The sequence below is a fragment of the Salvelinus alpinus genome, chromosome 1 (assembly GCF_045679555.1).
Source record: "Salvelinus alpinus chromosome 1, SLU_Salpinus.1, whole genome shotgun sequence".
Classification (NCBI taxonomy): domain Eukaryota; kingdom Metazoa; phylum Chordata; class Actinopteri; order Salmoniformes; family Salmonidae; genus Salvelinus; species Salvelinus alpinus.
The window spans coordinates 72,625,686-72,646,011 of record NC_092086.1 but is presented as its reverse complement, the minus strand read 5'-3'; the positions used below and the strand labels follow the sequence as shown (position 1 = coordinate 72,646,011).

The following is a 20,326-nucleotide window of genomic DNA, read 5'->3' as shown; positions in this document are numbered from 1 at the left end:
AGAACTGGGTCTTTCCATTGCTATGCTTTGTCTATTTTTATGAAATGTTTTATGATGAGTAAATTGGTCATACACGTTGCTCTATCTAGTAATTCTAGTCGATTTGTGATGGTCGGTGCAATTGTAAACTGTGATTTCTACCTGAAATATGCACTTTTTTCTAACAACACCTATCCTATACCATAAATATGTTATCAGACTGTCATCTGATGAGTTTTTTTCTTGGTTAGTGGCTATCAATATCTTAGTTTAGCCGAATTGGTGATAGCACCTGAAGGAGTAAGAAACTGATGGAGTTAGAAAAGTGGTGTATTTTGCTAACGTGTTTAGCTAATAGATTTACATATTTTGTCTTCCCTGTAAAACATTTTAAAAATCTGAAATGGTGGCTTTATTCACAAGATCTGTATCTTTCATCTGGTGTCTTGGACTTGTGATTTAATGATATTTAGATGCTACTATCTACTTGTGAAGCTATGCTAGCTATGCTAATCAGTGTGTGGGGGGGGTGGGGGGTGATCCCGGACCCGGGGTAGAGGCTCGTGAAAGGTTAATGATGTCACTTAAATCCACTTCAAATCAGTGTAGATGGAGGAGACATGTTAAAGAATGATTTTTAAGCCTTGAGACATGGATTGTGTGTGCGCCGTTCAGAAGCGGAATGTGGAAGACAGGCGCACTTGTGTGAAGAACTGCAACACTGCTGGGTTTTTCCTTCACGCTCAACAGTTTACCATGTGTATCAAGAATGGTCCACCACCCAAACAATCTGCAGCCAACTTCACAACTGCAGGGGGGGGGGGGGGTGCAACTCAACATTTGCAAGGTGTCCTTAAATGTTTTTGCATTATATAAAAGGACTACTTAAAGCAGAAAGACTTTTTCAAAATGGATTGCCATTAAGACCACCTCAGCTGGCATAAAAGAACACTTCAGAAAATGCATTCATCCTTGGGATACTTGTAGATTAAAATGATTGATAGAGGTCTATCATGCAAAGGGTGTGCAATGTGCAATGCATGTAAACAACGTGTGCGCCTTTCAGAAAAAAAGGTCATTAAGCCCTCAAGTCCATGGTTGGGGGTCCAGTGTCACACCACATATGAAGGCACCAGTACTCCTGAGAATTCCATTGACTAGCCCCTAATGCTGTCACAATACTGCGTCTCAGCGGGTGGCTCACGACTATCCACCTTAACATGAAAAGATTTGTGATGTGCCTTTAACGCATGTCATTGGCAGACTTTCAAAGGAGGACGTTTTCACAAATCCTCAGGTTTAGTCTGTTGGAACTATTAGCGTTTGAGATTTAAGTCCATTACGGATCAAACCGAATTCCCAAGCCCATCTGGAAAAGAGTAATAACGGTGCTGATAGAGTAACAAATCTGACAAAAATAGAAGCACATACCGTCATTTTGACATATCAATTTTAAAAAAGGGGCAATCTGCAGTATCTAGATTAATTTTTGAACTTTTAATTTAATATACCCATTGATTCTTGAATACCTCAAGCTTAGTTCAACTGTCATACCCCATCAGAACCCAAAATATAAACAATGTTTGTAAATGCAGTACAGCATTAAAACTATCATTTCAGATAGATTAGTCTATGGAAGGAACAACTATGAATTTGAGAGTGATTACATTTCTTCAGCCCCATCCCTCAGCTTTTTAGCAAAACAACATTTTGTTATTGTTTAAACTTCCGATTTCCACTTTAACTTCTTGTCAATATGGGGGCGCTGTTTTCACTTTGTAAAAAATCGTGCCCAAATTAAACTGCCTCGTACTCTATTCTAGATCGTACAATATGCATATTATTATTACTATTGGATAGAAAACACTCATAATTCAAACGGTTTTAGAAACTTCTGTGAGTAAAACAGAACTCATTTTGCAGCAAACTTCCTGACAGGAAGTGAAAAATCTGAAATCGAGGCTCTGTTCCAGGGCCTTGCTATTCATTTGCTTGAAATCTATGGATATACATGCACTTCATACGCCTTCCACTAGATGTCAACAGGCAGTGGGAGGTGGAATGGGGTGTCTAGCTTGATCTGAGGTCGAACAAAAGCTCTTGGAATGACGTGACCACTATTTCCTTTGTCTACCAAGGCGCGGGAAGGACATCAGCATTGGCTTCTGAAAAGCGTTCGGTATAGACGGCTAATATCTCCGGCTTTGATTTTATTTGATACATGTGATAATATCATCGTAAAGTATGTTTTTTCAATATAGTTTTATCAGATTATTCAACGTTTATCGGGAGTTTGAGTTTTCCGTTCTCTGCGTTAGGTGAAGATGGACATCTTCGCGCCACTTGGCTAGCTAAGGTTGCTAATTCGACAGGAGAAGAGGACATTCTAAAACCAAACAAAGATTTATTCTGGACAAAGGACTCCTTGTACAAGGTTCTGATGGAAGCTCAGCAAAAGTAAGAAACATTTATGATGTTATTTCGTATTTCTGTGGAAAATGTTTTGTTGTATTTTCCTTCCTTTTTTGCGGGCGCTGTCTCGCTATAACGTAAGCTGTTTGTTATGGTAAAGTTATTTTTTTAAATCTAACACGGCGATTGCATTAAGAACTAGTGTATCTTTAAGTTGCTGTCCAACATGTAATTTTTAGTAAAGTTTATGTTGAGTTCTTTGATTAGATTAGGTGACTGCCCAAAATGTCTCCGGAGATTCTGGTGAATCGATGCTACATATTCACAATGTATAACCACGGTTTGCAGCTCAAAATATGCACATTTTCGAACAAAACATAAGTGTATTGTATAACCTGATGTTATAGGACTGTCATCGGATGAAGTTGGTCAAGGTTATTGATTAATTTTATATCTTTTGCTGTTTTTTTGCGATCGCTACCTTTGCGGTGAATGAATGCGGTTGTGTGTTTGGCTATTGTGGTAAGCTAATATATTGCTATATTGTGTTTGCTGTAAAACACTTAAATCTGAAATATTGGCTGGATTCACAAGATGTTTATCTTTCATTTGCTGTACACCATGTATTTTTCATAAATGTTTTATGATGAGTATTTAGGTATTTCACGTTGCTCTCTAATTATTCTTGCTGCTTCGGTGCTATTTGTGATTGTAGCTGCAATGTAAAACTATGATTTATACCTCAAATATGCACATTTTCAAACAAAACAGATTTATTGTGTAACATGTTATAAGACTGTCATCTGATGAAGTTGTTTCTTGGTTAGTGACTAATTATATCTCTATTTGGTCGGTTTTGTGATAGCTACCTATGCGGTAAAAAAATTGTGAAAATATGCGGTCGAGTCTTTTGCTATTGTCGTTAGCTAATAGAAATACATAGTGTTTGCTGTAAAACATTTAAAAAATCGGAAATGATGGCTGGATTCACAAGATGTGTATCTTTCATTTGCTGTATTGGACTTGTGATTTCATGATATTTATATGCTAATATTTACTTGTGGCGCTATGCTAGGCTATGCTAGTCAGCTTTTTTACTGATGAGGATGCTCCCGGATGGTGATGAAGTAGAGGTTAAAAGGCTTAAAATCTGAACTGTGAAATGGTTTCTCCTGTCAGGGAAAGAAACTAAGGTCTAACATACTGAAATTATCCCACTGGCTAAAAGCAGTCTAAATTATACTGAATAAAAACTTAAGCAACAATTTCAAAAGAACTTACTGAGTTACAGTTCAGCGTACTGCCAAATTCTCTAAAACGACATTGGAGGCATCTTATGGTAGAGAAATGAACATGCCAATTGAACGCTCCCTCAAAACATCTGTGGCATTGTGTTGTGTGACAAAACTGCACATTATTGAGTGCTGTTTTATTGTCCCCTGCATAAGGTGCAAAGCTGTCAAGGCAAAGGGGGGCTACTTTAAATAATCTCAATTATAAACTATGTTGATTTGTTTAAAACTTATTTTGGTTACTACATGACGCCGTGTGTTATTTCATCGATTTTATTTCTTAACTATTATTCTACAACATAGAAAACAGTAAACATTTTTTTTAAACTCTTGAATGAGTAGTTGTCCAAACTTTTGACTGGTAATGTATACATTTTATGGCACACAAGACAGTGATTCGCACCCATCTAATCCATTGCGGAGGCCGCGGGGAGGGCACAGTCCAAGAAGGGGAGTGTGGCTAAGATGCACATCTCTCTCCAGTATACACTCACGCCAATTTGAGCACATTCATTGTTTCATCCGGTCAATGTGTGAATTGTTTGCGTTTGATTGTTAGTGTCTATCAGTTCCCCCATAACATGCATCCAGCAGTACATTTACCAATAATTCCTAATCTACAATGTCTGGTTACGTTAATTTCAGTTAAATCATTCAATATATTATTGTTTCAGTCTCTTACAGTTCTCATTGTCAGAGTGGACACATTTTTTTGCAGAGCGCACAACCTGTGCTACACTTGTGAGGAACAAGTTTTGGTTTACTTCATTATATTTACAAGTTCTCAATTTAGTCATTGTTTCTTTATTTGGAGCGCTCCTGTCAATGTTGAGTAAGGACGCTCACCTGATTACACATGGAAGTAGGCCTATAGGCTACCTGGCCTGCGCGCAAATATAGGCATATCAATGTGCCCATTTGGGGATCTGACAATATTTCCGATTGGCTTAACGCACCACCACCAATGAGCTGTGGAGCTTCTCAATGTAATGTTTTTACCTCAAAACAGCAAGCAAACGTCTGTTTTTACATCTATTGAGAATGACAGTAGTTCAATGTACTTAAAATCTTTCCAGCCCTCTCTTTCGATAACCACTCTGCATTAAAAGGGAAAAATGTGACCGTTTCAGGATACTATGCTATGGCTAGCCAGCTAACTAGGCTAGCCAGCTAACTTAATGTTAGCTAGCTAACAAGCGAGAAACAAACCAAAACATTGTTTAGAAAGTTGCTTTCAGATTGACATAAACTAAGTAAATTTGTTTTAAACAGATGGGTTTATTGGTGTTAAAAATACACCAGTTACACCATTTGGGCTGTCATGCAATCCGTTTATACTTATTCATAACGACAATGACAAATTTGATGTTGGACGACAATAAAATGTTCATGATGTCCCAGGGACACTGTAGTATAAACCAGCCTTTAGTCTTAATCATACTCAGTTTAGCACATGACCTCACATGTGAATCCTTAAAGAGATGGGTTGGGCTAAGGCTTAAGAGGGTGTGAACAATGCTGAATGGGTGTAGACAAGAGCTCTCCAGTAGATGTAGCAAAACAGTCAAGGGCCATTTTCTCAAAAGTGAGGTTACAAGGTCAACTTTCAAACAGAATTACTTTCCCCATTGTTTCTTAACTTTAGCGTATGATATACCATTTTCTAGCTCTGAGTCTCTACTTTTATCCAATGTAAATGACACCATTTCAAAATGTTGCTACATAAGACTGACCGACCGTCTGGATTCAAAATGCCATGCTTTGAGCCAGTGGAAACATAAAATAGGCCTACCCGGTGAGCTCTTATCCCTTACTGTGTCTGTCCCGAGCTCACTGGCACAGGAAACTGAGGGCCCAGAATACTTTATACAATGTTGCAAGTTTCAGGCCGAAACCATCAGTTGATAGTTGTACAATGTTTCAAGTTACAGGCCATGTGATTTATAGGCTATTTAAATATATATGTTGGCTTAATGTAGACTAGTTCTACCATAGTTGGCAATGGAAATAGTAACTTTTTAGGTTTATTTCATTTTCATAGAAGTTTGATTAACCACATTACAATGATTGAGATAAGATGGTATTATAAATTACTGTTCCATGACAATGTGTATATGAAAACCATAACTGGCACGCAGATCTGTAGACATGGTAAGAAATTGGCATTCCACATGAGAAAGGTTGCCGAATTCTTGTTTTTTAATTCCCAGATGACTTTCGGTTGACCAAGATTCGTTTTTTGGTTGGGGTTGACATTTGATCAAGTTCACCATTAACATATTAATTTCCTTTAGATAGACTTCGGAAGTATTAGAATTAGGCCAAGACATACAGCGTTATTGGGCGTTATTGTCACCATAGAAAGAGGTCGACCGATTAGGATTTTTCAACGCCGATACCGATTGGAGCACCAAAAAAGCCGGTACCGATTAAAAACGGCCGATTTTATCTATATATATAATGTGTAATAATGACAATTCCAACAATACTGACTGAACACTTATTTTAACTTAATATAATACATCAATAAAATCTATTTATTCTCAAATAAATAATGAAACGTTCGATTTGGTTTAAATAATGCAAAAACAAAGTGTTGGAGAAGAAAGTAAAAGTGCAATATGTGCCATGTAAAAAAGCTAACAGTTAAGTTCCTTGCTCAGAACATATGAAAGCTGGTGGTTGCTTTTAACATGAGTCTTCAATATTCCCGGGTAAGAAGTTTTAGGTTGTAGTTATAGGACTATTTCTCTCTATATCATTTGTATTTCTTATACCTTTGACTATTGGATGTTCTAACAGGTACATTAGTATTGCTAGCCTAATCTCGGGAGTTGATAGGCTTGAAGTCATGAACAGCACAATGCTTGAAGCACAGCGAAGAGCTGCTGGCAAATGCAGGAAAGTGCTGTTTGAATGAATGCTTACGAGCGTGCTGCTGCCTACCACCGCTCAGTCAGACTGCTCTATCAAATCACAGACTTAATTATAATGACACAGAAATACGAGCCTTAGGTCATTAATATGGTCAAATCCGGAAACTATCATTTTGAAAACAAAATGTTTCTTCTTTCAGTGAAATACAGAACCTTTCCGTATTTTATCTAACGGGTGTCATCCATAAGTCTAAATATTGCTGTTACATTGCACAACATTCAATGTTATGTCAAAATTATTATTATGTACAATTCTGGCAAATTAATTACAGTCTTTGTTAGGAGGAAATGGTCTTCACACAATTCACAACGAGCCAGGCGGCCCAAACTGCTGCATATACCCTGACTCTGCTTGCACAGAACACAAGTGACAATTTCCCTAGTTAAAAGAAATTCATGTTAGCAGGCAATATTAACTAAATATGCAGGTTAAAAATGATATACTTGTGTATTGATTTTAAGAAAGGCATTGAGGTTTATGGTTAGGTACACGTTGGTGCAACGAGTGCTTTTTCACAAATGCGCTTGTTAAATCACCCATTTGGCGAAGTAGGCTGTGATTCAATGATAAATTAACAGGCACCGCATCGATTATATGCAACGCAGGACAAGCTAGATAGACGAGCAATAGCGTCAACCATGTGTAGTTAATCACTACTTATGTTAAGATTGATTGTTTTTTAAGATAAGTTTCATGCTAGCTAGCATCTTACCGTGGCTCCTTGCTGCACTCGCATAACAGGTAGTCAGCCTGCCACATAGACTCCTCGTGGAGTGCAATGTAAATCGGCCATAGTCGGTGTACAAAAATGCCGATTACCGATTGTTATGAAAACTTGAAATCGGCCCTAATTTATTTAATCGGCCATTCCGATTAATCGGTCGACCTCTGAATGAAATGTGAATGATGGCCGTTATTCAGGAAGAGTTATGTTCGTTCCCGCACGCAGTTTTACGAAAGGTCCAATTTATAATGGGAAACATGTGCATGCAAGGCGTGAGCCAAGTTTCTAAGTCAATATTTTGGTGTGTGCACTGTCTTCTCAGAAATAGCACACGTATGGTTATAAAATGAGGCCCCTGGACTGAGACTGCAATGTGGTAGCTATAGTCCATATCCAGTGTCTGTATGCTCTGTGTAAATGGGCTAGTGGTGGGAGGTATGCCAAGCAAACATGACTTTGCTAACACTTCCACCTCAGGCATGTTATGCAGCGCAGAGTGAAAGCGGTCTCAGACAAATCGATCCACAGGGGAAGGACAACTCAGATACCATGTTTACTGGTGTTGTGTATGTGCTACATATTCATACCTAACTGATCAGAGATAGCCAATGTCTCCTCGTCTGCTTGATAAGAGATGCTTTTTTCCCCCAGACATACTTGACGGCATTCAGAAAACGGTAGAACCGTCTTCAAGCATTAAAGACTAGGCCTTACTGTATCATATTTCATATTTCTTTGAAAGTGGCAAGCAGGTTACTTTGACACATTGGATGTTTCATGTGAATGCACACATTACAGCAAATTATGAAAATGCAGTGTGACATTTTTTATAATGCTACACCAATCAATTGAATAGCAAATAACAGTAAGTCATACCTTGTGGCTAAGTAGACAACACCATTGGTTGACTGGATAAGGGTGTTTGTGTGGGAACTATGGGGTAAAAGGGGCAGTTAAAACAGTTGAAGACGAGCCAGAAAGTATGGCCAACCTTTGGAATGGTGTTAATAGGTTCCAGGACGGCACTATACACTTTCGATTCAGTGTTAACCAAATATCCATTGTCATGATCTTCCGGTTGCTGCCAACCATTATTTTTAACAAACTGATGGCAGTGCATGCATGTTCAGGAGAGACTTCCTTTTAATGTCTCCTAACATTACTTTCAACCACTGACAGATGTGGGCTGTCCCGAGGATTTAGGGAGACATAATCTGGCATCTGTCATAACATGGCTTTTATACTGGTGTTCTTTGGATGTGTACTGACATATTTCGGCACAATAAAAAAATAAAACTTGCTGTTGGAAAATGCCACACTTCCACCGTCACAATGAATAGTTGTCCGACAAAACAGGAGGTCTGATCCCATCCAAGACAAAATGTGTATTCATAAAATGCAAAGAAGTTCATTAGATTAATCTTAAAATGTACTATGACAGAGAGAAAAGGGTGACTGTTGGAGCTGTGAGGACATGTATAATGCCTACTAGAAGTACTATCGTTCTTTTGAATCACCCCTACCTAAATAAGCCTGCATTAGAATATTAATATACTGTGAAAAATAAAAAACTGCCAGACCAAGCCAATTGATTTAATACCCATTGCCTGCGTCAAAGGTATGTTCTTACACTGAGGTGCAGCATGAAAATAAAGAATAAACTAATTTAAAAACATGCCACATCTATTTTGGGTTGATCTTATACACCACAATATCACATTTTATTTTACTGACAATGGATTTACTGTAGCAAAATAAAAATAAATCCCTCAAATTCACTGGATTTATTCAGAGACATTTGTGTACAAGTTGTTTACAAACCACACCAGACAGGGAAACAAAGTGGGTAAATATACGGATCAAAAATATAAAACGCAACATGTAAAATGCTCCCATGTTCATAAGCTGAAATAAAAGATCCCAGAACTGTTCCATACACACAAAAAAACATCTCAAATTTGGTGCACTAATTTGTTTACATCCTGGTTAGTAAGTATTTCTCCATTGCCAAGATAACCCATCCACCTGACAGGTGTGGCATATCAAAAACTATGATCATTACACAGTTGCACCTTGTGCTGGGGGAAATAAAAGTCAATGCCACAGATGTCTCAAGCTGAGGGAGTGTGCAATTGGTATGCTGGCTGATTGCAGGAATGTCCACCAGAGCTTTTGCCGGATCATTTTATGTTCATTTCCCTAAAATAAGCCACTTCGTTTTAGAGAATTTGGCAGTACGTCCAACCGGTGTAACCACACCAGCCCAGGACCTCCACATCTGGCTTCTTCACCTGCAGGATCATCTGAGACCAGCCACCCGGGCAGCTGATGAAACATTCCACAGAACACAATCAACAGCCTGATCAACGACATGCAAGGGGATGTGTTGCACTGCATGAGGCAAATTGTGGTCATACCCAGTGGTGACCTGTCATTCAGGGAAGGTGTGAGGGGGGCTTGTCTGTTTTTCATGTTATTTTGGCATTAATACTTGTCACATCAGTTTGCAAACAATGTAAAAAATAATATATCATCGAGTTAATGAAGCTGCATACAACATGGTCTCTTTGTTTTCTTGAGTAAGGCAGCTCCTAAATGCAGGTATTTCATCCTAGCTCAGTGCATCAAATCAAAGTTTGTCACGTGCGCAAAATACTGTGAAATGCTTACTTACAGGCTCTAACCAACAGTGCGAAAGAGGGATTGGGGGGGGGGGGGGGGGGGCACACAATGCAAATAGTCCGGGTAACCATTTGGTTACCTGTTCAGGTGTCTTATGGCTTGGGGGTAAAAACTGTTGAGAAGCCTTTTTGTCCTAGACTTGGCACGCTTGCCATGCGGTAGTAGAGAGAACAGTCTATGACTGGGGTGGCTGGGGTCTTTGACAATTTTTAGGTCCTTCCTCTGGCACCTGATGTTGAGGTCCTGGATGTCAGGCAGCTTTGCCCCAGTGATGTACTGGGCCGTACGCTCTACCCTCTGAAGTGCCATGCGGTCGGAGGCCGAACACTTGCCGTACCAGGCAGTGATGCAACCGGTCAGGATGCATTTTGCAGCTGTAGAACCTTTTGAGGATCTCAGGACCCATGCCAAATCGTTTTAGTTTCCTGAGGGGGAATAGGCTTTGCCATGCCATCTTCACGACTGTCTTGGTGTGTTTGGACCATTCGAGTTTGTTGTTGATGTGGACACCAAGGAGCTTGAAGCTCTCAACCTGCTCCACTACAGCCCCGTCGATGAGAATGGGTGCGTGCTCGGTGCTCCTTTTCCTGTAGTCCACAATCATCTCCTTAGTCTTGGTTACGTTGAGGGATAGGTTGTTATTTTGGCACCACCCGGCCAGGTCTCTGACCTCCTCCCTATAGGCTGTCTCGTCATTGTTGGTGATCAGGCCTACCACTGTTTCCTGTTGTGGTGGGGCGGGCAAGCCAGCAGAAAATACGGAGTGTTGTGCCGTGATTGGCTCAGTGTTCTGTCACTCATGGGTACTTTACCTCACTGCCAAATGTAAGAGGAGACATTGAAAATTCTAGCCCGTCGGCTGGTGCCATAGAAGTGGCCATCCAAGAAGGCTCAAGGTCATTGGCCACAGATAAAATGACGTCAAATCACATTATATGTACCGTAGCTTTGATTGGCCTAAACATGTCAACATCATACTTTCAAAATCTTAGCTAGCAGTCATCATTAATCAAGTTGACAATCTCCTGGCAAATCCTTGTCATACGAATAGGGTTGCAAAGGGTCAAAAACTTTCCAGGAAATTCTCTTTGGGCAGTTAAGCCTGGGAATTTTGCTTAAATTCATTTTTTTATAATTAAAAATTAAGTTAGCTTATAACAGTGAACCTTTTTTGTGGGATACACAAGGCAATTCTAGGTCTTGAGGCATATTTTGGATAAACTATCCCCAATTCAAAGGAATTGCAACCCTCTGCATGCACATGTGCAGCTGATTCTCAAGATCTTGCACACTAATGAGATGCTATTGAGCCCACACTACTACACAATCTGAGCCAAGGACTACATGCTTTCTGATAAGTTTTGATTACAATACTGGGTTGGGTGAATATATTTTATGACATACATGACATACAGCATTCGGAATTGTCGATGAAAAGCGTGCCCAAATTAAACTGCCTGCTACTTAGGCCCAGAAGCTAGGATATGCATACAATTAGTAGATTTGGATAGAAAACTCTAAAGTTTCCAAAACTGTTAAAATAATGTCTGAGTATAACAGAACTGATATGTCAGGCAAAAACCTGAGGAAAATCCAACCAGGAAGTACTATTATTTTTGAAAGGCTGTTTTTCGATTGAAAGTCTATCCACCATACATAGACTTAGGACCCAGTTCACGATATCTATGGCTTCCTCTACATGTGGCCAGTCCTTAGGCATTGTTTCAGGCTTTTACTCTGAAAAATGAGGGAGATACAGCACTTTCAATGCCAGTGGAAATTTACAGCCATGAGTCCTGCGCATGATCGGGAGGGCGCATTTCTTGTTTCTCCTTTTCTATTGACGAAGATTTTGTCCGGTTGAAATATTATTATTTATGACAAAAACAACCTGAGGATTGATTTTAAACATCATTTGACATGTTTCTACTAACTTTTATTGTACTTTGACTTTGTCTTCAAGTTGAGAGCGCGCATTGCGCCTTTGGATTTCTGAACTAAACACACCAACAGGTTTTTGGACATAAAGAGGGACATTATCGAACATTTATTGTCTAACATTGAGACCTGGGAGTGCCACCAGATGAACATCAAAGGTAAGGGATTCATTTTAATGCTATTTCTGACTTTTGTGAACCCTCTCCTTGACTGGAAAATGTCTGTATGGTTTTTGTGGCTAGGCGCAGACCTAACATAATCTCGTCGTGTGTTTTCGCCGTAAAGCCTTTTTGAAATCTGACACAGCGGTTGCATTAAGGAGAAGTTTATCTTTAAATGTATGTTACACACTTGTATCTTAGATCAATGTTTATGATGAGTATTTCTGTAATTTGATGTGGCTCTCTGCACTTTCACCGGATGTTTGTTTGAGACAATGCATTTCTGAACATAACGCACCAATGTAAACAGATTTTTGGATATAAATATGAACTTAATCGAACAAAACATACATGTATTGTGTAATATGAAGTCCTATGAGTGCCATCTGATGATCAAAGGTTAGTGATGAATTTAATCGCTATTTCTGACTTTTGTGAGCCCTCTCCTTGGCTGGAAAACGGCTGTATGGTTCTGTGACTAGGCGCTGACCTAACATAATCGCATGGTGTGCTTTCTCCGTAAAGCCTGTTTGAAATCGGACACAGTAATTGGATTTACAAGAAGTTTCTCTTTAAAATGGTGTATAATACTTGTATGTTCGAGGAATTTTAATTATGGGATTTCTGTTGTTTTGAATTTGGCGACCTGCAATTTCACTGGCTGTTGTCGAGGGTCCCACTTGTACCAGAGAGGTTAACAAGTAAATAGTAGCCTACAGTAAAGTGTGTTTAAATTATTTCAAACTTGTTTAATTTCCGCTAGTTAGTTTTTGCTACCATGTGGGTTTTAGCTTGCTTGAGCCTGCTAACTAACAGTGTTAATTCACCTGTTTCCATACATGTTTCATTTTAAAACATTTATCTTACAAAGGAGTGGTTTAATCTAACTTTATCTGTACATGGAATTGTAGTGTGTTTTCTTTACTCATTTTTTCCCTAATCTTTACAGGAAAATGCCACGGGCACCATCTGATGTTAGGAGACATTTCGCTGCAGCTAATGTAGAAGGAAAAGCTGTGTGCATTTGCAAATACTGTGCCAAATCATATGTGAAGATCCAGAATAATCTGGCCAAGTGCATAAAGTTCCCTCAGCGCTCACAACAAGCAACCTCCGACAAAAGTCCCTTTACTTCTATTCGAGGTGAAAATGATGAATCAGACACCTTATCGATAGCAACAGCTCGTGGTCCTCCTGGAATCAGAAGTTGTTTTGCCTCAATGGAGGAACGTAGTCAGAGAAATGCTGATGAATGTCTTGCTCGAGCTGTGTATGCAACTGGTTCACCTCTGATGCTCACAGGCAATGTGTATTGGAAGAGATATCTGAATGTTCTTCGCCCAGCATACACCCCTCCGACCAGACATGCTTTATCTACTCATTTTCTGGATGCAGAGTTCAAGTGAAGGTCAAGCAAATCATAGAGAAAGCAGACTGTATTGCAATCATCTCTGATGGGTGGTCGAATGTTTGTGGGCAAGGAATAATTAACTACGTCATCTCCACCCCTCAACCAGTATTCTACAAGAGCACAGACACAAGGGACAACAGACACATGGGTCTCTACATTGCAGATGAGCTGAAGGCAGTCATCAATGACCTTGGACCACAGAAGGTATTTGCACTTGTGACAGACAATGCGCAGAACATGAAGGCTGCTTGGTCTAAAGTGGAGACCTACCCTCACATCACAACCATTGGCTGTGCTGCTCTTGTATTGAATCTGCTACTCAAGGACATCATGGCACTGAAAACAATGGATACACTTCTGCAAGAGAGCCAAGGAAATGGTTAGGTATGTGAAGGGTCATCAAGTTCTAGCAGCAATCTACCTCACCAAGCAAAGTGAGAAGAATAAGAGCACCATATTGAAGCTGCCCAGCAACACCCATTAGGGTGGTGTTGTCATCATGTTTGACAGACTCCTGGAGGGAAACAAGTCTCTCCAAGAAATGGCCATATCTCAGTCTGCCGATATGGACAGGCCCATCAACAGGATCCTCCTGGATGATGTATTTTGGGAGAGGGGTAAAGCAGCCTGAAACCTATAGCAGTAGCCATTGCACAGATCGAGGGAGACAATGCCATCCTGTCTGATGTTCAGACTGCTTGCAGATGTAAGAGAAGAAATTTGTACTGCCCTGCCCACTTCACTGTTGCTCCAAACAGAGGAAACTGCAGTTCTGAAATAAATCAAAAAGCGTGAAGACTTCTGCCTGAAGCCCATACACGCTGCAGTGTATATTATATGTTGGACCCCAAGTATGCTGGCAAGAGCATTCTATCAGGTGCAAAGATCAACAAGGCCTATGGTGTCATCACTATCGTGTCTCGCCACCTTGGCCTGGATGAGGGCAAGGTTCCTGGCAGTCTGGCAAAGTACGCTTCCAAGCAAGGGCCTTGGGATGGAGATACAATATGGCAATAATGTCTACTTATGATAAACCTTTTACCTTATGTTTCTGTCTCCATATCATAAATATATCCAATGCAAAAAACAATACATTTAAATGGTATTAATATTAATTTGGATATATTTCCATGAATTCCCACGGAACGTTTCCACCTCCAAATATTCCCCAAAATGTGCAACCCTACATATGAAGAGAAATAATGAAGAGAAATTATAGTTAAAACGTATCGGTGGTCATCGCCCATAAACATTACAGTTGTGTAATGTTGGAAATCACAAATTCAACAACGAGTGGTTTGGACCAGTGACAGTGGCTGTGTTGTCCCAAATCTGGGATTAAGGGGTTATTTTCCAAGTTTAAAATGATAAACATTCAACATTGGCCATGCTGTCAATGAAGGATGATTTGTGCCGCGTTCAAAACAATTTAACTTGGAGGACCACCACACCACCTTCCTGTTCAAGTGAGCACAGCACAACAATGTGAGTCCAAAAATGTATTGTATGCTGCTGCATAAATGATGTAATACGCCAGGGAGATATGGATACTGTAGCTAAGAAAGTAATACTAAGTGTGTGTTGTGTAGTAAGATGTTAGTAGCCCATGTGCCTCACTCTAATAATTTGGTCCATTTACCCCTCTTAAAAATTTCACCTACTGTTCTACTGTAGCCTATAACCTGTTTTAGAGAAATGTAATCAATCGTTATATTGGAAGAGCTTTCGTCTACTTATATGCCGCCTTTATTTATCCTACAGTTCTAACTTGGCGTACAGTGAGAGCACTGCAAGAACAGCCCATGTTCTGAATTCTGTCACTGTACATTTCAAAAGTGCTAAACAAATAGTTATTGACTGACGTTACGGCCGTCCTAGCTCGCTCATTGTCTTAATCGAAATTACGGATTGCCTCTTAACTGCTTGTTGTCCCCTTATACCATTGTTCGTACATCTCAATTTTCATTAGAAACCACAATTGTTTAAGCAAGTCAGCCATGTTTTTTTTGTGGTTTATTTTAAAGGTAGTAAATGAGGCTGAATGAACTGTTTCACTTCCAGACAATGCTCGCCGATAGCCAGGTGTAAGATGGTGGGACAGCTTTATTTAGACCTTAACAGTTTGTGGGCACCATTTGTCACCGTTATATTGCAATGAATGTATTTTTTAGTGTTATACTTTGCTGGCATGTGTAACAGGGTTGGTTATGTTTCCACTTGCCTCTAAAGAAATGTGTATTTGATGTTCAAGCATTCTTATTGGTTAGTTCAACTCTGATGACAATAAGGGGTGTTGTGATTGGCCCCGCTTGCAGATAGGGGGAGATCGCGAACGTCAGGTCTCAGAGCAAGTGACGTAACCGATTGAAATGCTATTAGCGCGTACCCGCTAACTAGCTAGCCATTTCACATCCGTTACACTCACCCCCCTTTCAACCTCCTCCTTTTCCGCAGCAACCAGTGATCCGGATCACTGGTTGCTGCGGAAAAGGAGGAGGTTGAAAGGGGGGTGAGTGTAACGGATGTGAAATGGCTAGCTAGTTAGCGGGTACGCGCTACTAGCATTTCAATCGGTTACGTCACTTGCTCTGAGACCTGAAGTAGGGTTTCCCCTTGCTCTGCAAGGGCCGCGGCCTTTGCAGAGCAAGGGGCAACCCTACTTAAGTCTCAGAGCAAGTGACGTAACTGATTGAAATGCTAGTAGCGCGTACCCGCTAACTAGCTAGCCATTTCACATCCGTTACACATGCATTCCACTTAATTTTTTGCCCCACCAAGATTTACATGCTAAAATCACCACTGGTCTTCGCCCCTACCTAATTATTATCAGATGCATATCTGTACTCCCAGTCATGTGAAATCCATGATTTACTTCAATTGACTGGATTTCCTTATATAAACTTGGTAAAAAATAAAAAATAAATTGTTGCATTTATATTTTTGTTTGGTGTAACTAGAATTCATATAGGCTGTATCTCAATTTAACAAATCTTATTTTGTGGTGCGCCTAAATTTCATGTGGGGCACCTACATTTTTTAGGGAGGGAGCACCAGTGCTACCAATTATTTGTTTTTAATGTAGAGCCAGCAACACACCCTTCAGTGGAACTAGATCATGAGTGATCCCTTGGTGAAATTGCTTTTGACCGCTATCCTTAGCAATGTGATGCAATACTGACCACTGTCTTTGGGGGTCCCTCATGTAAGGAATAGATTGCAAACTATAGTGACTTTGCAGACTAGTAAAAGCCTTTATTTCAGTTGTAGTGCATCCCTCTTTGTGCATTACTGCAAATGGGGCAAAAGGGAGCATCCTAAACCTGAATGGAAGAGCACACCATAAATATTTATACGGTATTGAAAAATGTTTTTTTCGATTGGGTTCAGAAAATAAGGAGACTAGTGAAATTGAGAGCTCCTAAAAACATAGGCTACAAAAACCTGTTATTAAAGGGTGGCAAGCTACACAGCCCTGCTCCCACCTTGTGGAGAGATGCCGCTTGTGGACCCTCAAGTGCACTTGCCCAGGACCATTCATTGCAAATGAAAGCATACAACTGGTTGTATACCTCACTTGCATTAATAACTTAATCCTTACCTATATTACACTGTGTGTGTGCAGAATAACAAACCCACATTTAAAGAGAAGCTGAACTTCCTGCTTTGGCCTCATTTAGATTTGATTCATTAAAAAAACGCTATCGGCCATTACTGAATTCAAATGAGAGTTGGTTTCTGGGTGTGGTTTGATGTGGGTGTTCGCAGGTGGGAAGACTAAGACAAATGTTCTCTCTTCAGTCGGCTTGTGTGCGACTGTGGCAAATGTGTTTTGACTTTGAATAGTCTATCTCTGGGGCTAGTTAGGGCCGTCAATATATTACACAGCATAAATGAGACAATATTTTGATGTTGAATACATTTTAGTTCTCAATAAATGCCTTAAATGTTTCTATTTTAATATATAGTTGGTTTGCGTCACTGACATTGAGGTATTGTATTTTTAACATTGTCCCATGTCCATTGTGTAATTTACAGATAGTCTCTAACTAGCCCCATAAGGACATCCAGAGTCAAACCACATTTACCATGGACATTACTATCAAGTTGCATGCAGCTCAGAATTGATGATTACATGTGTGCTGCCAGCTGTGGGCAGGATGAAATGAACCCCCCCACATTCTAAACTGAAGATCATGATTAGTTGATTATTGGAGTCAGATGTGTTAGCTGGGGGAAAAACTGACCACAATCAGGCCCCGAGGACTGGAGTTGCCAATCCCTGATTTATTTAGTGATATACTCAGGTATCCTACAAAACTCCGTTACGATAATTTTGGTCATAATTAAGTGTCATCCAATTTACACTCTGTAGTCAATTTTGACAGTATAATCAAATGTTTGACTCATATCGATGCCATATAACCTGTTTTCTAAATGAGAAGTTGGTTCGTAGGGGCAGTTGCGCTTAGGCGACACTGCAACTGTGTTTTCTACTCTGAAATCTCAAAATCGCATCTCGCTTGACATAGCCTACCTATAACAATCAAACAGGCGCCGCCCACAGTCGTCGCAACCCAACTCCACCGAGATGTAGGCCGACATATCATGGAGTTCAGACACCCAGCTAATCATCATTCTGAAGCATACTGTATGTCACTCGGTTAGGCACTTACCATTAGAAATGAGCGCCACACAGAGCAGAAGAGTTCCTCTGCGATATGGTGAAATTGACATCGTAGATCTCAGTAAATCCAGTAAGCAGTCTTGAATACAGGAGTCTTCAAATATAGCTTCCGACCGGTGTTAGGTCTACGGCAGGTGCTTCAAGAGTCTAACGTTGAATTGTTTACAAGATGTGAGGCTGTTGAATCGGTCTGTGTCAAATCCTACAAATGTCTGACTGGCTTAATGAAAACAAAATGTAAGGCACGATGAACGAACGTCTTCTCTTTATAAAAAGGGGCTCCAAGCCGGAGAAGAAAGTTACAGGTATCAGGATCAAGTGGGTCGAGACTCCCACGCGTCTGTTTTCAATTGCGGCCTCAATGAAATAGTCCACCATGCATGTTCCAAATATGTAGCCAAGTCCACGGGTTAAATAATTCAACAAATGCGCAATTGTACTCATACATTGCAATAAAAAGAACTATTGATGTTGAATTCCTCGCCGTTCAGTTGGCTACGCTAAATGCGGAGGTCTGATGCTGGTAGGCTATAAACTGCAGCGCCTGAAATTGATAAACGTGTTTTCCAAACGGTCCTGAAACCTAAAACTGGACTGTGGGTGTGGGTGTAGTTTTCCATGATACGGAGCCAATTAAACAGAACATTTAACCAAGCCCCGATGTAACAATGTAGCCAACTGACAATGGAGACCATCCGTCGGTTTTTACTGCGCGGTAGGGTACACGGGCTAGGGTTCAACAACGCGTGCCTTTTGCCGGCTGTCTCATCCCTTTATTAAAGTTCCAGTGCACAGGCGAGAGGAACCTCCAGTAAGCAAAAAAGGCTATTTCACACGTAACATAATGTATACGAAAAAAACACTCGACTAATCTCGGATAACTCCGCGTTTCCTAACCCAAATCACTAAATGCGTTTCATGTGGTGATTTGATAGTTCATCTAGTTTCCAGATCGAAAACGGCAGTCCACATAATATGCCTACCACATTTCGATGTTAGGCTACCTTAATTCTCCTCGCCTTTATAATTCTAGAAGTCCCGAGTCACAACAATGTTGACCATTTTCACTCAATCCGCGGTAACGTTAGTAGTCCAAGTCCATCCCTAGCTGTGGTTCAAAACTCACGGACTGTTCGCAATAGCCTGCCCTGTGTTGACCATTCTTTGGCACTCCTCTAATGAAGGATAGAAAGAAAAAATGCTCATTCGTTTTCGTATGTGTTGTGTCCCATAAAGCTCCTTTCTCAAAGGCTTCTCCCTCACTCTCAGGATTCAACAAAATGCTGAACGCCGCATCAATCAACCAAATCTTAATCACGTGGTACCCTCCTGCCTGACGCGCGTGCGATGCATACTTTATCCAATGAGGTGGACAGTGTGCGTGTGTACAATTTGTACAACATGTTGCATGAAGCCTATGAATTCGTTGTTCTATAACGAATGGAATTGCTTTTAAATCCGAAATTCAAGGTGAGCAATATGTAAAAGTCTTAATTTCAACAAATAAACATTTATCAAAACGATCATAAGATGCTGATGATACGAAGAGGCCATTATATTTATTTTGAATGGCAATTACTATTTAGGTGGTTCATAACTGTTAGGGATCAACTTTATGATAAGAGCCAATGCAATAATTCCCATCGTAATGTTTAGACTTTATCCAATTGTTTTCAGTTTGTGAAGAAGAGATTTAATATAACATTACATGAAAGAAATCTTACGCAGCCTAAAAATAGCATAATTCAAAACACGTAGCATATAAACAACCACTATTGGCCACAGTTGGCTAAGCAGATGTCCTCACAGCACAGCTGCTCCATTCACTTCCAAGTGGAGAGAAAGTTTCGATGTACAAATGGGGACTCCAATTTGTTTTCTCATTGAACATGCCACTTCATGCATTTCATTTGGCTCCATTCTGAGATTTGTCAAGGCTCCAACAATCCACCCATAGTGCAGAGGTAATGATCGCTATCATAAGGGTTCAAAAGTCCCAGACGTGCTGTAGAGTCCAAATAATTATATCACAGCACTGAACCATCTTTATACAGTACACCTTACATTATTAGGATTGCAGATAGCTTTCCCCAGAGGGGAATGGAT

General features: G+C 40.1%; 1 protein-coding gene across 1 annotated transcript in view; it reads right to left on the bottom strand.

The window, feature by feature from the left end:
- LOC139530066 (transmembrane protein 132E-like) overlaps positions 1 to 19,538 on the bottom strand; it is a 368,068-nt gene extending 348,530 nt beyond the window's left edge. Inside the window, exon 1 of the mRNA XM_071326137.1 lies at positions 18,210 to 19,538. Within this exon, the coding sequence (XP_071182238.1) occupies positions 18,210 to 18,270 (61 nt within the window). The 5' untranslated portion in view covers positions 18,271 to 19,538. The remainder of the gene's footprint in view (positions 1 to 18,209) is intronic.
- Between the last annotated feature and the right edge of the window lie 788 nt (positions 19,539 to 20,326).